The 20,973-nt window shown below is 42.1% G+C and overlaps 1 protein-coding gene across 1 annotated transcript; it reads right to left on the minus strand.

The window, feature by feature from the left end:
• Positions 1-14,479: 14,479 nt before the first annotated feature.
• LOC148012611 (uncharacterized) lies at positions 14,480-20,506 on the minus strand. The gene is made up of 7 exons (XM_087669177.1): positions 20,435-20,506; positions 20,095-20,307; positions 19,805-19,995; positions 19,507-19,687; positions 15,357-15,387; positions 14,817-15,261; positions 14,480-14,699 (listed from the first exon to the last, which is right to left on the minus strand). Exons 1-7 carry the CDS (start codon positions 20,504-20,506, stop codon positions 14,480-14,482), a joined length of 1,353 nt encoding a protein of 450 aa, XP_087525303.1.
• Positions 20,507-20,973: the final 467 nt, after the last annotated feature.

Consider the following 20,973-nt stretch of genomic DNA (forward strand, 5'->3'; position numbering starts at 1 on the left):
GCATATTTACACGTGATGTGATGTCTTGCAACTATTTAGACTTTTAGAACAAGTTTAGTATCTTTAAGAAAAGATCATTTCTTGTTGCAAGACAAGTAGACCAATTATGATAAATTACTTGTAATGTTATAACCCTCAAGGGATTCGTAAAAGCATAACTTGTTGGTACGATAAACACTTCAAAGTGCTAGGTAGGGTTTAGCACATTGAAAATTCTGCCTAGTATCGCACTTGGGATGCCAAGTCGAGACTTTCAAACCCAAAGGTCCTACCCACATTCACGGAATGTTGGGTTAATTGGACACCCATACAATAACGATCTAGGGTTTTACCTTAAGGATTGAATGACCTAATACTAGACTTACAATTGTGTTTAGAAGCCCTAGACCAAGCGTTGTGACCTAGTAAGGTTAGGGTTGGGCTGAGTCATGAAGACATCCCAAACCCTACATCTTGATCAAGCATATTTCTTGACCTAGAAATGCTGTTGATGGGAGATTGAACCCACAAGTTAGATGCGACTCCTATGCAACAAGTTGCAACGTCGCATGGCTTTGCATTTTAATCACAAGATAGATTTGCCACTCCTTAGAATAAGGTTGGCAGGTTCTAGTGCAAGCCTATTGTGCAAGAGGATGAGTAGACATCTTGCTACATCACCCTTCTTGGGCTGATTTGCCAAGTTAGGGTAACTATGAATTGCCTGGCAAGTAATTGACAAATCAAGCTAGAGCGACAAGGTCGCCAGGATTTACTATCTTAATTTAAGAAACCTAAGGTGTTGGTTAATTTGGGTTAACAGGATATAACCCTAACCCAACTATACAAGGGTACTCAAACAACGAAACCTTTGGGGATCTTGCCAAGTCGCAATTGATCTCGGAACGGATGTTGGACACATTCGGAGAGAAGGATTCACTCCTTAGCAATTGGCCAAATAAACGACCACTAGATTGATTGTGTTTGTACAGTTTAGGAGCATTGTTTGTATTGCTTTGCTCAAGGAACTAAAGATGGAAAGATAATTAATGCTTCAGGTTGAAGGCCTGGAGGGAGAGGCAGCATCAGTTACCTCGGACTGTCTACTTGACCCTAACTAAGGGGGTTGTTAGCTGCGCCGGGAACGTGGACCGAACCCCCCGCAAGAGTCTCTCCGTTGGGCGCTACTTGGAGCAAGAGGACGCTTGGGTGCGAGGGGGGCTCTGGCCGTAAATCCCTTGCCTTCCACGTCATGCACAAGAGGCCGACATGACTCAGGATTGGATCTCGAGGCCCGCATACTAGTCTACGGGTGGAAACTTGGATTAGTAATCCCTGAGGATTGCTAGATTGCCTTCGGGCAGATTATGGATTGCCTTCAGGCGGATTATGGATTAGCCTACGGACTGGATTATAGGATGTATTTCAAAGAGTGATTAATAAGATAACTTGTTGAAAAGGAACTTGTTTGACACTATTTTTCTATGTCAAGTGCTAAGATTACGTGAAGGAACCGATGATTAACTGGCTAATTAAGGAAGCTATTTTATGCGTGTCCAACTAAATGTGATAGGTAATTAGACAACTAAAGCAACCTTGAGGAAAGCGCGGTGGATGTGGCCATGGGTCTGTCCCGGTTGGCCGGGAACTTTTCTCAAAGAAGTTGACAGCTAGAATCTAGGAAACCAGAAACCCAATTTATGTTGTTTTAGGAGAACGAAATGGGACTATGCCTTATGGGCAGAGAGGTGGAGCTTTGCATCCCTCTCGTTTCCCATTCTCCTTAAACCAAGTGTAGCATGAATCCGCTTCGACCTTGAGGTTTTTTTGTAAAGTAGTTCGCTTGGGATTCGATGCTAGTTACTCTCTAGGAACTTGACCATTCGGTAAAACCTAATTCAGGTCGGTGGGAACGGTCGGAATGCTTCCGCTTCATGGCAAACTCGGGAAGACCTAGATCGCAAACCCCGTGACATTCCGTGGGAGTGCCCGGTGACGCTTTCTAGACTCTCTTCTCGATGGGCTGCTAAGACCTGTCCTGCGAGCGAACAGATGGACATGCTACAGTTGGTATCAGAGCCACGAAGGATCTGTCTTTTACAAGGGAACTTAATAAGTAAAAGTAGAGCAAATGTTGCTGTTAAGATCGTTTCCTTACTTATCAATGCTGACTTGTAAAGTCATGAAGCATGGAACAGATTCTTGGTGTTCCAAGTTATATTTATGACCACAATGCATGCTTCAGATTATCGACGGAGGATCGATATGATGAATATCCTAGACCGCATCTACAATCCATCACCCCTATACATGGAATGGAGATGGACGGGTGATTTAGGAATCTATTACATAGCTGCCCACTGATTTGCGTACCTTCGAACCAAATTAAAAAGAATCAAGTGGTTGGAGGACCTGAAGATCGTGAAGCTATTCATCTTTGTCGAGGCTCACACAAACACAACCCTACATGTCGGAGGTCGGAAGGTCAAGTTGAACATGTATGTGTATGAGGAAGTGACCCGAATAATCCTTGCCGACAGAATCAAGGTATTGGGACCTTACGAGAAGAACGGGTACCAAAGAAAAGGATACCCTATTCTTCCAATGACCTATCAATTCCTAAAAATCCATGATCCCAATCCATACTATTACTCAGTTCCCGTAGCTGAATGTAACACAATCTTATTCTCCTCAAATTGATGTACTAGCTTGTTCCATCTTCCCAATAATAATTGTACTCTGAAAGGGCTATGCCCATATGAATGAAATAAGACTCTTTTTTATCAATGATTGTCTTGACTGTGAGTATTGATATTTAAGGAGTTAAGTGATTTGGCTAAAAGCTGAATTGGGCATGAAATGTAACGTGAGAAACATTTAGTGAGTTGTTAACGATAAGAATCTCAATGCCCAGGCACAACCTCAGGTGCAGATCCCTAGTCCGACCCCTACACCAAGTACGACCGTGATTCAGGAGAAGAAGTTTCTTCTCAAGCAAATCAAGCCACCAGAATTTGATGGCAAGGGAAGGACCGTCCAAACTCATGCCGAAATCTGGATCGAATCCATGGAGGATTACTTTGAAGTCGCAGGTACTGCACTCGCCAACCAAGCAATGCTCGCCAAGCTGAAGCTTACCGGCAAAGAAATACTTTGGTGGAAGCAATGGTGCAAAGATCAAGGGATCTCAGAAGGGTCCATTACTTGGGAGAAGCTGAAAAGATCTGTGCGAGAAAGATACTTACCACCTGCCTACCGCACGCAGAAGATGAACGAGTTCTATGAGCTAAAACAACTTGGTTTATCTCTTGACGCATACTACTCAAAGTTCGTTTCTCTTTTGAAGTATGCACCACAAATGGATATGACACAACAGGTCTCGAAGTTTTGTGCCGGATTAAACCCACCTATAAATACCCGCCTTGAATCAATGTGCCAAACAGACCTTCAGGATGCGCTCATTCGAGCTGCACCCATAATACGAGTGATACAGACCAGACCAAGAAGTAACAATACTTGGTCTTATAAGGATCAGAACAAGGGAGTGTATAAGTCCCAGGCAAAGAGAGTTCAAGGTCAAAACCAAGGACAAAGGAAGAAAGCTAGAACCAACAATGTCAACAATTTTGTTCCTACCTAAGATAATGGCCGTAACCTCCATTTCTTCCATTGCAACGAGCCCAGTTATTTCAAAAGGCAATGTCCCAAGCTTGGCGGAGAACAATGTCAAGGACCATTCCAAGGAACCGCCCGTGGCCAAGGAGCCACCACCCAGGGTAGAGGAAGAACCGCCTGTGTTGCCAACAGGGAGATGTGTGAAGAAGAAGACCCGACCATGGAAGCAGACTTTGAGAGGGCAACAATCCATGCCACCCTTCACAAGAAAGGCCCGAATTTCCAGTTTTCGATGGTTCAGACACCATTGGATTATCAAGGTAAAGGCTTCAAAACCTTGATTGATTGTGGCAGTACGCATTCCTTTATTTCACTAGCTTGTGCAAGAAGATTAGGAATAGCCACAAAAGATACACCTACCTTTCTTGTGGAATTAGCAAATGGTCGTGAGGTCACTTGTACCAGACAAACTGCTAAGGTGGAATTCCTACTAGGAGGAAAGTCGACTTCGGTCAGATTCAGGGTTATGAACCTAGGTATCCATGAGTGTTTGCTTGGAATGGATTAGCTTAAACCTAATGATGCCCACATTCACTGTGGAAAGGGCCAAGTTTCCTTTCAAAATTCTGAAGGGGAATTGGTCACAACTCAAGGAGAGATTGAAAAGCTGAAAATTCAATTGGCCAAAGCATCTCAGATAATAAAGGGAGTTAGAAAGGGACTACATGTCTATTTGATTAAGCTTAATAAGCTAGATCAGAATCAGGAGTCTAGTGAAGAAACTTCATGGCTAAAGGAGTACGCAGATGTATTTCCTAAAGAGCTAACAGAACTTCCTCCTCAAAGGGAAGTTGATCATGAAATCAAGCTAGCGCCAGGAGCTGCGACAAATTGCAAAGAGACCATATAGAATGTCCATCCCGGAAGCAATTGAGTTGAAGGAGCAACTCAAGCAGATGTTAGACCAAGGCTACATCCATCCTAGCAGTTTGCCATGGGGAGCTCCAGTGCTGTTCCAGAAGAAAGGATGGAATGCTTCAGCTATGTATTGATTACAGGGGGTTGAATCAATCAACCATTAAGAACAAGTATCCTATTCCAAGAATAGATGAACTTCTTGACCGTCTTCAAGGTGCGAAGATCTTCTCCAAGATTGATCTCAGGTCTAGATACTATCAGATAAGGATCAAGAAAGAGGATATCTCAAAGATGGCATTTAGCACAAGATATGGACATTTTGAGTTCCTGGTCATATCATTCGGGCTGACAAATGCTCTTGCCACCTTTAACAGGTTAATGCAGGATATCTTTAGGCCATATCTTGATGACTTCGTACTCGTCTTCTTTGACGATACCTTAGTCTGCTCCAAACAGGAAGAAGATCATGAACCCCAGCTTTGCATTGTCCTTGAGACAATGAGGGCACACAAGCTTTATGCCAAGAAGAAGAAGTGTGTATTCTTCAAACAACAAATTGAGTATCTAGGATTCATTGTATCAGCGGAAGGAATTTCAGTAGACCCGAGACGTTCTATAATGGCCAACGCCGACAACTGTCAAAGAAATACGTAGTTTTCTTGGATTGATAGGATTGTACAAGGTCTTTATAAAAAACTATGCTTTGATTGCAGTGCCACTGACCGATCTACTGAAGAACCAAACATCAATTGTATGGTCAACTACTGAATAATCTAGCTTTGATAAACTAAAGCAAAGTTTGGTATCAGCACCTATCTTGAAACTTCCGGATCTTGGTAAGGAGTTTGAAGTGATAACTGATGCTAGCACACTTTCCTTAAGATGTGTGCTTATGCAAGAAGGTCATCCTATAGCATACTCTTCGAGGAAATTGAAGAGCCATGAAAGGAACTATGCTACCCATGATCTGGAGTTGTTAGCTGTCATCCATGCTCTCAAGCTTTGGAGACACTACTTGCTGGGTAACAAGTTCACCCTAGCAACGGATCATAAAAGTCTCAAATGGATCTTTACTCAAAATGAGCTCAACATGAGGCAACGTCGATGGATTGAAGTGATGGAGGAATATGACTTTGAAATCAAATACCAGCCTGGAAAGGAGAATGTAGTTGCCGATGCACTTAGTCGCAAGGCATTTCTAAATTCTCTGATCCTGCAAGATCCATCAACAGCTAGATCTCTAGCCACAAAGGTATCCATGCCAAACAACCCAATACTTGAGTTAGCTAGAGAAGAGGCATACCATGACCCAACCTATCAAAAGTTTCTAAGGGAGATCCCCATCAAGGATCAAGACCCAAAGCTACAGGCAAAGTATCTAGAATTCTCTATCAATGGTGGACTTATCTACTATAGAACGAGATTATCTATACCGGCAAGCCAGTCCCTCAAGCAGAAAATACTTTGGGAAGCTCATGACTCCCCTTTTTCAAGACATCCTGGCTTAAAGGTGATGTTCCCAAATATGTCACTAAATGCAGTCAGGAAGAGTTATTATTGGGAAAGGCTTAAAGGTGATGTTCCCAAATATGTCACTGAATGTTTGTCTTGTCAACGCATTAAGACTGAACATGTCAAAATGCCAGGGAAGTTGCAACCACTTGACATTCCCCAAATGAAATGGGAATTCATCAGTATGGATTTCGTTGTTGGCCTACCCCAAGTTCAGGGAGGATACAACTCCATTATGGTTGTGGTGGATATGCTCACCAAGGTTGCACATCTTATTCCTATTAAGACAAACTATAAAGCCTCAAACATTGCAGGGTTGTTCCTCAAGGAGATATTCAAACTGCATTGGTTACCCAGAAGAATCATTAGTGATCGTGACTCTCTCTTCACATCACACTTCTGGAGGGCTATCTTCGAAGCCATTGGGACTCAAATCTGTTTCAGTACAGCTTACCATCCCCAAACTGATAGCCAAACGGAGCGAGTCAACCAAGTTATTGAGGATATGCTAAGGGCACATTGCTGCCATGAACCCAAAAAGTGGATTCAATACTTGCCACTGGTTGAGTTTGCCTACAATGCTTCTTACTAACAAAGCATTCAGATGACCCCTTTTCAAGCATTGTATGGGCACGACTGTCGAAGTCCTTTAAACTTCTCGGATCCAACCTTGAGGGTTGAAGCTTCAAAGCAAATGCTGGAAAATATGGATGACCAAATGAAGTCAATAAGATAGGATATCCAAGCCGCCAAGGATAGACAAAAGGCTTACGCAGATTTGAAATGTCAAGATAGATCCTTCACTGAAGGAGACATGGTCTTCATTCGCATACGCCCAAAGAAGAGTTCCCTATCCTTGGGTGAATGCAAGAAGCTAAGTCCAAGGTATTGTGGACCTTACAAGATCCTCAAGTGCCTAGGACCTAATGCTTACAGACTTCAACTCCCTGAGAACCTAAAGGTTCATAATGTATTCCACATCAGTCTATTGAAGAAGTATGTACCTAACACTAGCCACGTACTTGATGATCAACAAGTTGTAATGCCTAGCCAGGGAGTCCTTGAGCTACGGCCTGACAGGATCTTAGATATTAAGGGGAGACAATTGAGATCGAGAACCTTGAGAGAATACCCCGTCCAGTGGAAAGATTATCTCGAGGAGGATGCCACTTGGATGGATGAAAGTACTCTCAACCAACAATACCCCCAGTCCTTCTCGAGATGAGGACATCTCGATTCCTCTAAGGGGGAGAGAATGTAATATTTCCGTTCGAAATATTAAAGAACTTTGATCACCGCATGCCTGCGCAAAAGCTTTGCTAAGTCATCTCCCGCAACGGAATAATGATAGTGACAAAGTCCTTACCGTGCACGTGCAATAATGAATCCCATCCGCGTTTTGCAAATAAGGCCAAGGTTAAAACCCGCAAGCTGCATGAGAAACACCCCTTACGTACAGGCTAATGGATAAATGATTAAAGTAGTGCAAATTTTTTTATTATTTACCCCTCCCCTCAGTCGATGCATAGCAGGGGAGAGGGAGTGAAGCTAAGTGGAGAGAGGGAGGAGTGTGGTGTGGGGATGCATGAGGGAGGGAAGGCATGAAAGCCCTCCACGTGTGTGAATCTCTTCCCCCCTTACACACTATAAAACCTTACCCCTGGAGCCTGAGGGGGAGGCACAAAGAGAGAGAGGAGGAGAGTGCCGTGCTGCAGCTGCCAAATCACCGCCTTGCTATATCGCAGTCCACTAGGGTGCCACCTCAACACCACGTTCACCATCATCATCTCATCTCCTTCAATTCGTTGCCTTCATCCTCTCATCTCCAATCATTCCCCTCCATGTAATCCTCTGGAGAAGAAAAAGCTTCTTAGAAGCTTCTTTGGAAGCTTCTAAATTTAGGCTTCTATAAGCCTCGTTTCCACGTGCCTCCCTGGTTTCAGAAACCGGACTCATAAACCCCAAATTCCTATTCAAGGGGGAAGTAGACTGGTTTTTGAGGCTGAGTTTCCAAGCTTGGAGGGAGTTTGGAGATCACATAAAGGCGAGGACAAATCGCGGAGTTCAAGTCTACTACATCAACTATGGCTCCAAAGCCAAAGTCGCAAGGCGCACGCCGGAAGTCTCGAACCCAAGCTTACACGTGGACATCGTTGCAAGTCCTCATATCCAGGTTCTTAGAGGTTTAATTCCACATTGGGAATGCTTAAAATTCATGGGAAAGTTATGAATGTAAATTACTTATTCATCTTAGGAGCTTAGTTGCATGTTGCCCTTTGCGTGCATTTCCAAAGTTAAGAATGTAAATTGCTTATTCCTCTTATGAGCTTAGTTGCATGTTTCCCTTTTCGTGCATTTCTAAAGTGACAAGCCTAAACGCATATTGCATAGGTTAAAAAGATGAAAATTTTATTTAAATTCACCCTTGTCTTCCTTGCAAGAAAGAACAAGCCTATATTGCATTTAGGCAATAACTTCCTTGTAGTGATTCGCACGAGAAAATCGTAAACATCTGTTAGATGTTGTCCAAAGAATTGCATGGCATGAAAATGAAACCATGGACTTGCATATTGCATGCGAAGATGCTTGTAGAATGGATTAAGTCAACATTAGTCTTATAATATTCATCATGCATGAACTTCATTCATCGAAGTTGTACCTAGAAAAAGTTGCATGTCATATTAAAGCCTGAAATTCAATTGCATTAAACAAAAGGTTGTAGGCGTAGCTCCTTGAGGTAAATCTATGTAGGTTTTATGCAAGTTACTCCTCAAATTGTCAATCATCTTGATTTTAGCAAGGAAAAGAAATAGTTATTGCAAACCTTATAGTTGCATAGAAGTAATGAATTGCATATTTACACGTAATGTGATGTCTTGCAACTATTTACACTTTTAGAACAAGTTTAGCATCTGTAAGAAAAGACAAGTAGACCAACTTAGCTAAATCACTTGTAATGTTATAACCCTCAAGGGATTCGTAAAAGCATAGCTTGTTGGTACGATAAACACCAAAGTGCTAGGTAGGGTTTAGCACGTTGAAAATTTTGCCTAGTATCGCACTTTGGACGCCAAGTCGAGACTTTAAAACCCAAAGGTCCTACCCACATTTACGAAATGTTGGGTTAATTGGACACCCATACAATAACGATCTAGGGTTTTACCCTAAGGATTGAATGACCTAATACTAGACTTCCGATTGAGTTTAGAAGCCCTAGACCAAGTGTTGTGACCTAGTAAGGTTAGGGTTGGGCTGGGTCATGAAGACATCCCAAACCCTACATCTTGATCAAGCATATTTCTTGACCTAGAAATGCCGTTGATGGGAGATTGAACCCACAAGTTAGATGCGACTCCTATGCAACAAGTTGCAACGTCGCATGGCTTTGCATTTTAATCACAAGATAGATTTGCCACTCCTTGGAATAAGGTTGGCAGGTTCTAGTGCAAGCCTATTGTACAAGAGGATGAGTAGACATCCTGCTACATCACCCTTCTTGGGCTGATTTGCCAAGTTAGGGTAACTATGAATTGCCTGGCAAGCAATTGACAAATCAAGTTAGAGCGACAAGGTCACCAGGATTTACTATCTTAATTTAAGAAACCTAAGGTGTTGGTTAATTTGGGTTAACAGGGTATAACCCTAACCCAAGGATACAAGGGTACTCAAACAATGAAACCCTTGGGGATCTTGCCAAGTTGCAATTGATCCTGGAACGGATGCTGGACGCATTCGCAGAGAAGGATTCACTCCTTAGTAGTTGGCCAAATAAACGACCATTGGATCGATTGTGTTTGTATAGTTTAGGAGCATTGTTTGTATTGCTTTGCTCAAGGAACTAAAGATGGAAAGATAATTAATGCTTCAGAATGAAGGCTTGGAGGGAGAGGTAGCATCAGTTACCCCCACTGTCTGCCTGACCCTAACCAAGAGATAACTTGTTGAAAAGGATCTTGTTTGACACCGTTTTTCTATGTCAAGTTCTAAGATTACATGAAGGAAGCTATTTTATGCGTATCCAACTAAATGTAGTAGGTAATTAGACAACTAAAGCAACCCTGAGGAAAGTGCGGTGGATGTGGCCATGGGTCCGTCCTACAGATGGGTGGCCCCGGTTGGCCGAGAACTTTTCTCAAAGAAGTTGATAGCAAGGAACATTGACCTAGAATCTAGGAAACTAAAAACCCGATTTATGCTGTTTTAGGGGAACGGAATGGGACTATACCTTATGGATAGAGAGGTCGAGCTTTGCATCCCTCTCATTTTTCATTCTCCTTGAACCAAGTGGAGCATGAATCTGCTTCGACCTTGATGTTTCTACGTAAAGTAGTTCGCCTAGGGTTCGACGCTAGTTACTCTCAAGAAACTTGACCATTAGGGAAACCCTGATTCAGGTCGGTCCTAAGTGGGAACGACCGGAATGCTTCCGCTTCGTGGCAGACTCGGGAAGACCTAGATCGCAAACCCTGTGACATTCCGTGGGAGTGTCGGGCGGCACTTTCTAGACTCTATTCCCGATGGGCTGCTAAGACGTGTCCTGCGAGTGAACAGGTGGACACGTTATATTTATAATGACCAATTGTTGAAAAGAGTTGTCATATGAATGATGCAAGTCAACATTCATGCATGCAAGTACATCATTCATTCACCCTAAGTCCAAATGACAAGTCACTTTGTTACTATTAGGTATGTTATGAGAGGTGAGAGAGAGAGATGTGCACATCCTTGCTTTAGGAATCCAAGTCAACATTCATGCATGCAACTACATCAATCATTCACCCCAAGTCCAAATGGCAAGTTACTTCCTTATTATGTATGTTTGTTATGAGGGATAAGTTTGAAGTACTTAGGGTAAAGTATAGTGTTGTCCAATTGGTCTATGAAAAGAGAAAGGATGTCCAATTAGAGTCTATAAATACTCTGTATTGTATATAAGACACCTTTACTTAAATACGTGTGCATTTTTTTTTGTGGGGGGAGAGAGAGAGAGAGAGGTGCACATACTTGCTTCAGGCATGTAAATTATTAGCAAATGTGATAATACCAAAAGATGGCCATTTGCATAGTACTTGATAGAAGAAGGTTTATGAACACAACATGAACATATGTAGAATAGTAAAATCCTTTGAGGATATAGGATGGCCACGTCCTTTTACTGAAGTAACTAATAAGAAGGATGATAGTACCATGAGATGAGGATCTTAACTAAATAGTTAGTAATTTTAAGCATTTGTAAACATAATGTGGATGGACGAATGTGTGTTGTGTGTATAGTGTCATGCAAGCATACTAAGACACATATTCCATAAGTATCTACCTATTGAGAGAGAGAGAGAGAGAGAGAGAGAGATCTTCTAGATGTGAATGATTTGTTGGAAAGCTAAAGGATATCTTTAAGATGCAAATGTCTCTATGGATATGCCACTAAATGATGCATTATTTTAAAGTTTTGCAAAATTAAGACATAAAAAGTACGAACTATTTGACTCGCATAAGACCTATATCCGCTATCTAGGAATTTATGTTATATTCATTCAAGCAAAATTAGGACTCTCCTTATGTGGCATGTGTATGTGGGGTCTCTCTCTCTCTCTCTCTCTCTCTCTCTCTCTCTGTCTTCCCTTGAAAGGATCCTAGGTAATGTCTCTCTCTCTCTCTCTCTCTCTCTCTCTCTGTCTTCCCTTGAAAGGATCCTAGGTAATGTCTCTCTCTCTCTCTCTGTCTCAGCCTTCCCTTGAAAGGATCCTAGGTAATGTGGGGAGAACCTTTAGCATGGGGACCATTGGAGCGAAAAATCCTCAATGAAATGATCTCAAAGGGGGAGTTTTGGGGATCCAAAGCCATAAACATGGTGCTATTAAATAAATCTAGTGACTTATTTTTCATGTATTTCATCAACCCACTACAAATACTTTCAAAAACTTCAGTCCACCCCTTGTACACATGCACACCATTATAATGTACACAAATACTTGACCTATCACTAAAGTGATTGCTTATTATACATTCTCTTTTTAATAAATTTCTATCAATAAATTAATGATTCACTTTTCTTTAAGTGTTGATGATGATCTAGCATGTCCATGAGACCATTTAGAGACCAATATTCCTAGTGCATCACTTAATGGGGTGATTAGAGCACTATGATGGGGATATTTGGTACAGGCAGTACAAGTTATGAAGGGGAAAAGAAGTGTTTTCCAAGTGTAAGAGTGTACACAAGAACCAAGGATTTACACATAAATGAAGATGATGTTGGGGGTAAAGGCGCCTCTGCCTAGCCGCCCGTGTATTACTACACTGGCAGTCACCGCCACTGCACACTGCAGGTGGCGGGCGCCCATCACCCTCACTTTATTCTTTATTCTTTTAGTGACAAATTGAATAAAGGAAGGCCCGGTCACACATTGTGACTGTTGGAGTTCCCATTTCTAGTCTCTCCCTTTCTTGCTCTTGCTCTCCCGCCATAGCTCTCGACCCCAACCTTCGATCCGTCGCTCCCTTTCAACTGGTATCAGAGCTTTGCTTTCCGAATCTTGAGCTTGGTTCATGGCATTCTCAACATCCCATCGACTCCCTACTTGCATTGGGTCTCCTTCCCAGTAGCCATATCCAACTCCTTCGAGCTCTCGTCACTCCCCGGCTTCCCGAGCACCTTCCCGGCATTGTTGGACACCTTTAAGGCATTACATCAGAGGTATTTGATCATTTTCTTCAGGGTTTACTTTAGTTCTCAGGTCTCACAGGCTGTAAACAATTTATGGGCAGCCATAGCTCACACCTCTTCGAGCTTCCTTCACCTGGATCTTGCTTCCAGCCTATCAAGGCTTGCTGAGGCTTGGTGTAGGTCTTCTTTGGCCCTCATTTGTGCCCCCTTTGGGTCCCATTGTTGACATGTTGTCGAAGGGTTTTCGAAAACAAATTCACAACCACATAGGTCCTTGAGAGATTCCAAGATAGAAGATCAATCAAGCGAATAAGCAAGATGAGAAAATGATGCCAAGTAACAATTGTATTACTGCCAAGATGTTTACAAAATACAAGATGAATTCAAATCTAATCAGTCCACTAGTTTTAGGCCACCTGATCTCAAGTAGAAAATTCAACTCTCAAGCTCATATCTCAAGTTGAAGAATTACTCTAAATGCCCAATTGTCGCAAAAGGTGAAGTGGAATTAGTACCCTATACCAAATGTGGTGGTTAAGGAACACCTCTGAACCTTAATATTGTCTCAAACTGCTCTATCATTTGCATAATCAGTGCACCCATAGGGTTGTCCATGGCCACATTAGTAGATGATTTTGATGTGGCCACAAGTTCACTAGGAGAATTGGGAAGAGTGGTCATTGTATGTCCAGTTGTCTTTTGTGCATCCAAGCCTCAAGTTGGAGGTTTTCTGACAGTTAATGACTAGCAAAGAACAATGACAGCATGCAGAGCAATTATGTTCAGTTCTTCAACATCCTCTTGCATGGTAGTTGTATAAATATTAACCATACTTTTATCTACATGAACTGCGTAGTTGAAAGCCAATTGTCCAAGCTTCACATTTTCCCACTTTCAACAAGACTCAGCAGATCCATCCAGACTGGGAAATCATTATGACATGGCAGTTCCTTGTTCACCGCTAAAGCTTTATGAGACTCCCATGCAACAGTAGTGCTGTATAGTGATCTGTTACCAAATTTGGTGCTCATTTTTACACCACACATTTGGCCCTCATCTAGAAGACCTGAGTGACTGCATGCACTGAGTGTGCAAACAAATGTACCTGGGTCTGGGAGCATGCCCTAACGTTGCATCTATTGAAACAATCCAAAATGTTCCTGGACTCTATCGAGGGTAACGGAGACGGACTTCGATGGGAGAAGATGTGATGGGGGAAGATGTAGAGCATCCACCTCCTTGTATGTCTGATGTTTTTCAGTGTCTGGGGAAAGCTTCGCGGATTGCATTGGGAGCCATTTGTTGGCAATCGCATTTACGAAGCGATGCTTTTTATTCTCTTTTGGATGATTGTCTGTTTCCTGAGGATGATGCCTCTTCATCAGTCTTAGTGGCGACCCAGTTTCATAATGGTGTTAAGAGTTCTCCCGGCCCAGAAGGACTTTCTCAAGAGTGTGAAAAGGGACTTCTAACACTAATTGCATCCGACTGTCCTTGTCTGTAGGTCTGTGATATGAATGGTCATTGGTACCTTGCAGATATAGGGCTAAGAGCTGGAGAGCTGCTTCTAGTGATAGGTAAAGCCCTCTAGCATGTAATTGCAGGAGCTTTTTTCTAGCGAGTCGTAGTTGCTGCTTCCCTCTCTCTCCCAGCTTTTTCTCTATCCATTGCTTTTTCCTTTCCCCTCTATTGCTGTGAACACAATGTCTCGAATAAACCCGACCCACATCACGATTCCCTCCAAAAAGCAGAGATCAGCACCAAAGTAAAAAATAACTTACAGCGCCCTCAAAGGAAGCCGAGAAAGTAGAGTCCCAAAGGAGCACTTGGTATGCTAGACAGAGCTGAATTGTAGTCATAACGTAATACTGGGGACTTGTAGTTTCCCTCCATAGAGACAATCGAATATGCTGGTTTAGAAAACTGTACTCTAAAGCCTTCAGGAAGTTCTGTGAGTTCCTCCCCCACAGGAGGTAAAGCATACACTATAGCATTCATTAAACCATCCCTCCGTTCAAACACAACAAGGTGATCCTGAAAAGCCTATACCTCCTCTAACTTTACACTTGGCCTATAGAGAAGTAAGAGAGTCAAACTAAAAACCGATTCCATAGGGCAGACCAACAATTCTGAATTGTAAACTTCATCACTCCTTCGTGTGATAAAAAAATGTCCACCCCTGTGACTCACTAAGGTATCAACTCCTATGATGCGAGGAGTCAAAGATCTGAACTCTTGAGTAGAATCATCAACATTCAGATAGAGGACAAATTGTGTAGTCTTGCTGCCTAAAGTCACAAAGAGGTAGTGTTTGATTTCTGATGTGGAAAGATCAAGGTAGAACTCCTCATCCTTTTCATGATACAACAAAACATCTTCAGATTGTTCTTTATCAAGCTTGTGTTGCCATACCTTGAAAGGACGATGGAGATCATCCTGTGTAACATATGCAAGAGTCTCATTGTCAATCCATTCCATATACTCAGTGACTCCATGTAAAGGCTTTCCCACAAACTCACCAGTCTTTGTATCCACAATATAGACCATGTAAACCTCATCACCTTTTGTATCTTCAGCATAAGCAAAGAGCTTGAGAAGCTTGAGAAAACCATACTCATTGCAAATCTAGAGCCAATTCTCCTTCTAAATTTTTTGTAACAAATACCAGATTCACTCCCAAACAGCACTTGTCTCTTCTGTGAAATTGAACATGAACCAACAGAAGGCAAAACGTTCAAGCAGAGCAAAGCACAACGTGGAGGTACACACCTGGACCCTTGGATGACAATCCAAGTGCTCCTTGGCATCTTTTATAAACCCTATTGTCACAATGGCTTTCATTTGAAATGAATCATGTTGATGTGATGTCTGCTATTCATCATCATGCTGCCCACGTCCATGGGGTCTGTAGGTGTGCTTTTGGGTGAACATCAAATAATCTACTAAACAGTGATGTTTGATCTCTAGCCCACGCAAAACAAAAATGCAAAGACAATGACTAGTATGCACAAAGTAACAAATGTCACACATACAAAATTTTTGGTGGAATCCACACCTCGGATATGCAGCAGTACGACATCCACTCCCTCTAATCCTGCGCATCCTCCGGATGTCGTTCTGGCCCTGGTCTCGAAGACGGCCCTACAGTAGGTGGAGTAACAAACTCACCCCCTCTAGTCTTTTTAGCTGCATTTGGATTCTCTTCATCTCTCTTATGCTTCTCCTCAACAAGTACATCTGCTCCTTGAGACTTAGCCAAGTAGGTATAAATAGTGTACCTGTCAACAGGCAAATCCCAACCTGTCTTAGATCTGATGCTAGAACGTGCACTAGTCAAAACAGTCTGCTGAATTTTCCCCTTGTTTGCCGTCTCTATAGCATAGGTCCATAATGCTGACTAACTCTCTGAACCTTTCTCAATCTGGACTCCATATGCAGAGGCATCTCCTCTAGCTGCCACATAAGAAGTACGCGTAGCCATGTCATCTACTAATTTCTTCATTTTTCCTTTCCCAAAATTGGTAGCAAGCGAAGATCCTATTTCAATCAACTAGATCTTGCCATCTTGTCCCCAAAATACCAAATTCTTCCTCCTTGCATCTTAAAAAGATTCACAATCCCTGCAATGCTGATGGTCCGTACTATCACACCAAATACATCTTCGATCTCTCCTAGGTGCATTAGGAGTACTAGAAGAAATAGTAGGCGCGGTCGAGGCAAACTGCTCTTTTAATTTTCCCACCAATTTTGCTTCAACTTACTCCAGTGTCAAATCTGTTATGCCTTTGATTATGTCATCAAGAGAGGAAGGAACCAAAGGAGTGGATGATTTTGGAGCAGAAGGAGCCGGCATCGGTCTTGGAACAGGAGGATTAGAAACAGTAGGCACTAGCATAGGCCAAGTAACTGGCTGAGGAAGAGAAGAAATGACTAGGGTAGAAGCAAACATAGGAGGAGAAGATGGTGTCAATGTCATAGATCCATTCTGTAGGCGGGTCTTCCATATCCGTTTCTTGGTCAAAGTCGAGACCGCATCATGGGCGTCTTGCCAATCTATTTTAAGACCCATAGGCTTCGTGCGATCCTCAAGAAGCTCTCCTAATTCTTCCTGAAGAGCAAGATCTATAGCTTGCAAGAAAAGCTCAACTTTCTCAATATCCAATGCTCTTTGTTCAATAGCATCAAGCTGACTATCCCTCTCTTCAAATTCTCGTATCAATTCTGAAGCAGCTAGACCTTTCTTTGGCATGTAGACCCACTCTCGGAATGACCGCCGTGTAGCCATCCCAAATTCCTCAAGAAAATACTCCTCTTTCAAGGCCTTCTTAAAATCTTGCCAATGCAAATTTTGAAGGAAAAGATCAGTTGCTTTTACCCTCAAGGCGGGTGTGACAAGGCGAATAAAATATTTACTCATAAGTCTTGTCGGTACTCCAAAAAATCCCATCTTAATCTCATACGTCTTCAAATAAGCCAATACATTACGGCCATCAAATAGCTTCTTTTCATTTTCAATTGCTTCAATTTCCTTAGTCGTGTTGATTGCATTCTCTTGCTCCGAATATAGTTGCCTTTGCTGAGACAACTGTTGTTGATGTAACTGCTGCTGCTGCTGTATATACAACTGTGTCTTGCTGATTTTGAAGTTGCATATACATAGACATATTCTACAAAATCTACTTTAAATCATCCGTAGAAGTACTTGAAGCAGAAGTCGATGATGGAGTCGAAGTAGAGGATAAAGTAGGAATCGTAGAAGGGGCTGAAATTGATGCTAAAGTATCTCCCGTCCTGAAATTTTTTTAAATGCGACGCTTTCACATAGAGTTCACCAACGATGTCGAGGGGTTTTCGAAAACAAAGTCGCAACCACAAAGGTCCTTGATAAATTCCAAGATAGAAGATCAATCAAGGGAATAAGCAAGATGAGAAAATGATGCCAAGTCTCTGTTTTATTTCTGCCAATAACAAATACAAGGTACAAGAAGAAGAAACCCGAGCTTTTTCAGTTGCTTTTCTTGTAATGGAGTGTGCTGCACAAATCAATCAGAATGCTTCTAGAGATTGTCTCTTATCCAATTCTACAATTGGTGATGATTGCTTTAGCTTGACACAGGCCTATTTTCAACAGAGTGTGCATGGCCCTGTTCTCTAAGCTGTTGAATTAGCTTCAACGATAAAGATCTCCTTATGCTTCCATAACCATTCATTGTGGAGAATAAGAAGACCAAGTTAGGTCCTAGCAGAGCCTTAACTATAGGCAGAGGAATAGCAGCAGCCTCATCGATTACCACAAGCTCAGCTTGCGCTAGCTTCTCATGATCTTCGGGCTATATGTACTGGATAGTCTGTCAATGTTGATAGAAGATATTTACACGTACTATGGCCTTGTTGAATTCTGGATGTGTGCTCTCCAAGTCTGTCGATGTTGACAGTAGATATTTACACGTACCATGGCCTTGTTTAATTCTGGATGTGTACTCTCCACTAAGTCATAGTTCAGATGCTCCTTGTACTCCAAAGCATCAAAGCCTTTGAAGATAAACTGGAAAAGTGTCTTCGGATTCTCTGGCTAGGGGCAATGACAAAAATGTTGGAGTACCCTAAAGCAACAGCACCAGCAATGGCCACTCCAAGTGCAGCTGATTTGCCCCGTCCACGAGCAGCTGTCAATGCTACAGTACTTCACATAATACCATATTGGGAAATATGGGAATTTCCCATGAGTTTGGGACACGTGGTCAAATCTTTGGATTGGTCATAACTTGAACACTATATCTCCAAATTGAGCGCTCTATAGCTCAATAGATTCCATTTTTCAAGTGCTTTCCAATGATAGGTCACATTATATGGTTTCGAGAAACTTATGGGCATGTTATCCGGGTGCCACCTTTTTAGTATTCAAAAAATGGGAATTGGGAGATTCCCAAACTCACTAATATTGTGTTACATGGTCTTCTCATTACCACATCCAGAAAGGTGACAACTGCAAAGCACAATCACAGGCATACATATCCATCACAATAGTCCCAAACACAATCTCTCTCTGCAAAAAATCCAATCTGAGGATTTTATCATGAATTTTTGTTCACCCTTGAGAAGTGCTCATGCACCAACACATGCTTTACACTAGACTGCATCAGGAGACTGCCTTCTCATTGCATCTTCTAGAAGGACTTTAGTGCTTCTTCTCCTTGTCCATACAGAGCTTCATGGAGCACGTCTCTCTACAACAACCCCTCTGGTAACTTCATCATAAATTTGTTTGGCCTTGTCCACTGCTCGTCTCGTCTGTTACTTCTTCCTCTGCTCGTCTTCATCCTCTGTTACTTCTTTGTCATCATCCTCTCCTCATCTCATCCCTCTTTCCCGTTTACCACAGCTTAACGATCGATATCGGCCTCCTTTTTCAATTCAGCAGAGTGACCCTTTTGTATTTTTTAGTATATCATATGATCCTGGAACATTAATCCAATCCCCTTGTAATGCTAGAAGCCGATTAACCATCCACTGATTGGGATCTTCAGGTGACCTTCACACAACAACATCTCCACGAGAGAAATTGTAAGCTGGAGAAGTAAACTTATCGATGAAAACAATATCTCCTTAATACGATTGTGTCGTCAAAATTGCAAGAGTTTTTTGCAGCTAGTCGTCGTCGTTGCTTTTTATCTCTCTATTGTTGCCAACACAATGTTTGGAATAGACCCAATCCACATCACGACTCCCTCCAAAAAGCAGAGATTAGCACCAAAGTAAAAAATAACTTACAGTGCACTCAAAGGAAGCCGAGAAAGCAGAGTTCAAAAGAGCACCTGATATGCTGGACAGAGCTGAACTGTAGTCATAACTAATACTGGGGACTTGTAATCGCCCTCCATAGAGACAATCAAATATGCTAGCTCACAAAACTGTAAAATAAAGCCTTCAGGAAGTTCTGTGAGTTCCTCCCCCACAGGAGGTAAAGCATACACTGTAGCATTCAATAAACCATCCCTCCATTCAAACACAACAAGGTGATCCTAAAAAGCCTGTACCTCCTCTAACTTTACACTTGGCCTATAGAGAAGTAAGAGAGTCAAACTAAAAACCAATTCCACAGGGCAGACCAACAATTCTGAATTGTAAACTTCATCACTCCTTTGTGTGATAAAAAAATGTCCACCCCTGTGACTCACTGAGGTATCAACTCCTGTGATGCGAGGAGTCAAAGATTTGAACTCTTGAGTAGAATCATCAACATTCAGATAGAGGACAAATTGTGTAGTCTTGCTGTGCCTGAAGTCACAAAGAGGTATTGTTTGCTTTTTGATGTGGAAAGATCAAGGTAGAACTCCTCATCCTTTTCATGATACAGCAAAACATCTTCAGACTGGTTCTTTATCAAGCTTGTGTCGCCATACCTTGAAAGGATGATGGAGATCATCCTGTGTAACATATGCAAGAGTCTCATTGTCAATCCATTCCATATACTCAGTGACTCCATGTAAAGGCTTTCCCACAAACTCACCAGTCTTTGTATCCATAGTATAGACCGTGTAAACGTCATCACCTTTTGTATCTTTAGCATAAGCAAAGAGCTTGAGAAGCTCAGGAAAACCATACTCATTGCAGATCTAGAGCACATTATCCTTCTAAATTGTTTGTAACAAATACAGCACTTGTCTCTTCTGTGAAATTGAACATGAACCAACTGAAGGCAAAACGTTCAAGCAGAGCAAAGCACAATGTGGAGGTACACACCTGGACCCTTGGACGACAATCCAAGTGCTCCTTGGCATCTTTTACAAACCCTATTGTCACAATGGCTTTCATTTGAAATGAATCATGTTGATGTGCTGTCTCCTGTTCATCATCATGCTACCCACCTCCATGGGGTTTGTAGGTGTGCTTTTGGGTGAACATCAAATCATCTACTAAACAATGATGTCTGATCTCCAGCCCACGTAAAACAAAAATGCAAACACAATGACTAAGTATGCACAAAGTAACAAATGTCACACACACAAACTTTTTGGTGGATTCCACACCTCGGATACGTAGAAGTACGACAACGTGGGACAGCAGACCCCCCAGCCAGCTCACGTTTTTTTTTCGCCCGTTTCAAAATCTCGCCCGAAAATCACTCTTTTTGTCATGTCTCGGGCATTCAGAACCTGATTCAGGCAAGGTAAGAGTCTAAATTGGGGTTTTGGCATGCTCCAGACACAATGGTGATGTCGGATTTGCCAAATTCTGATGAGAGAATCTTATACAACAGATTTTAGGTCTGAGATAGCATA

This window comes from Lygodium microphyllum, chromosome 27, assembly GCF_053477565.2.
Source record: "Lygodium microphyllum isolate KBCC chromosome 27, Lygodium_microphyllum_v1.1.10, whole genome shotgun sequence".
NCBI classification, from domain to species: Eukaryota; Viridiplantae; Streptophyta; class Polypodiopsida; order Schizaeales; family Lygodiaceae; genus Lygodium; species Lygodium microphyllum.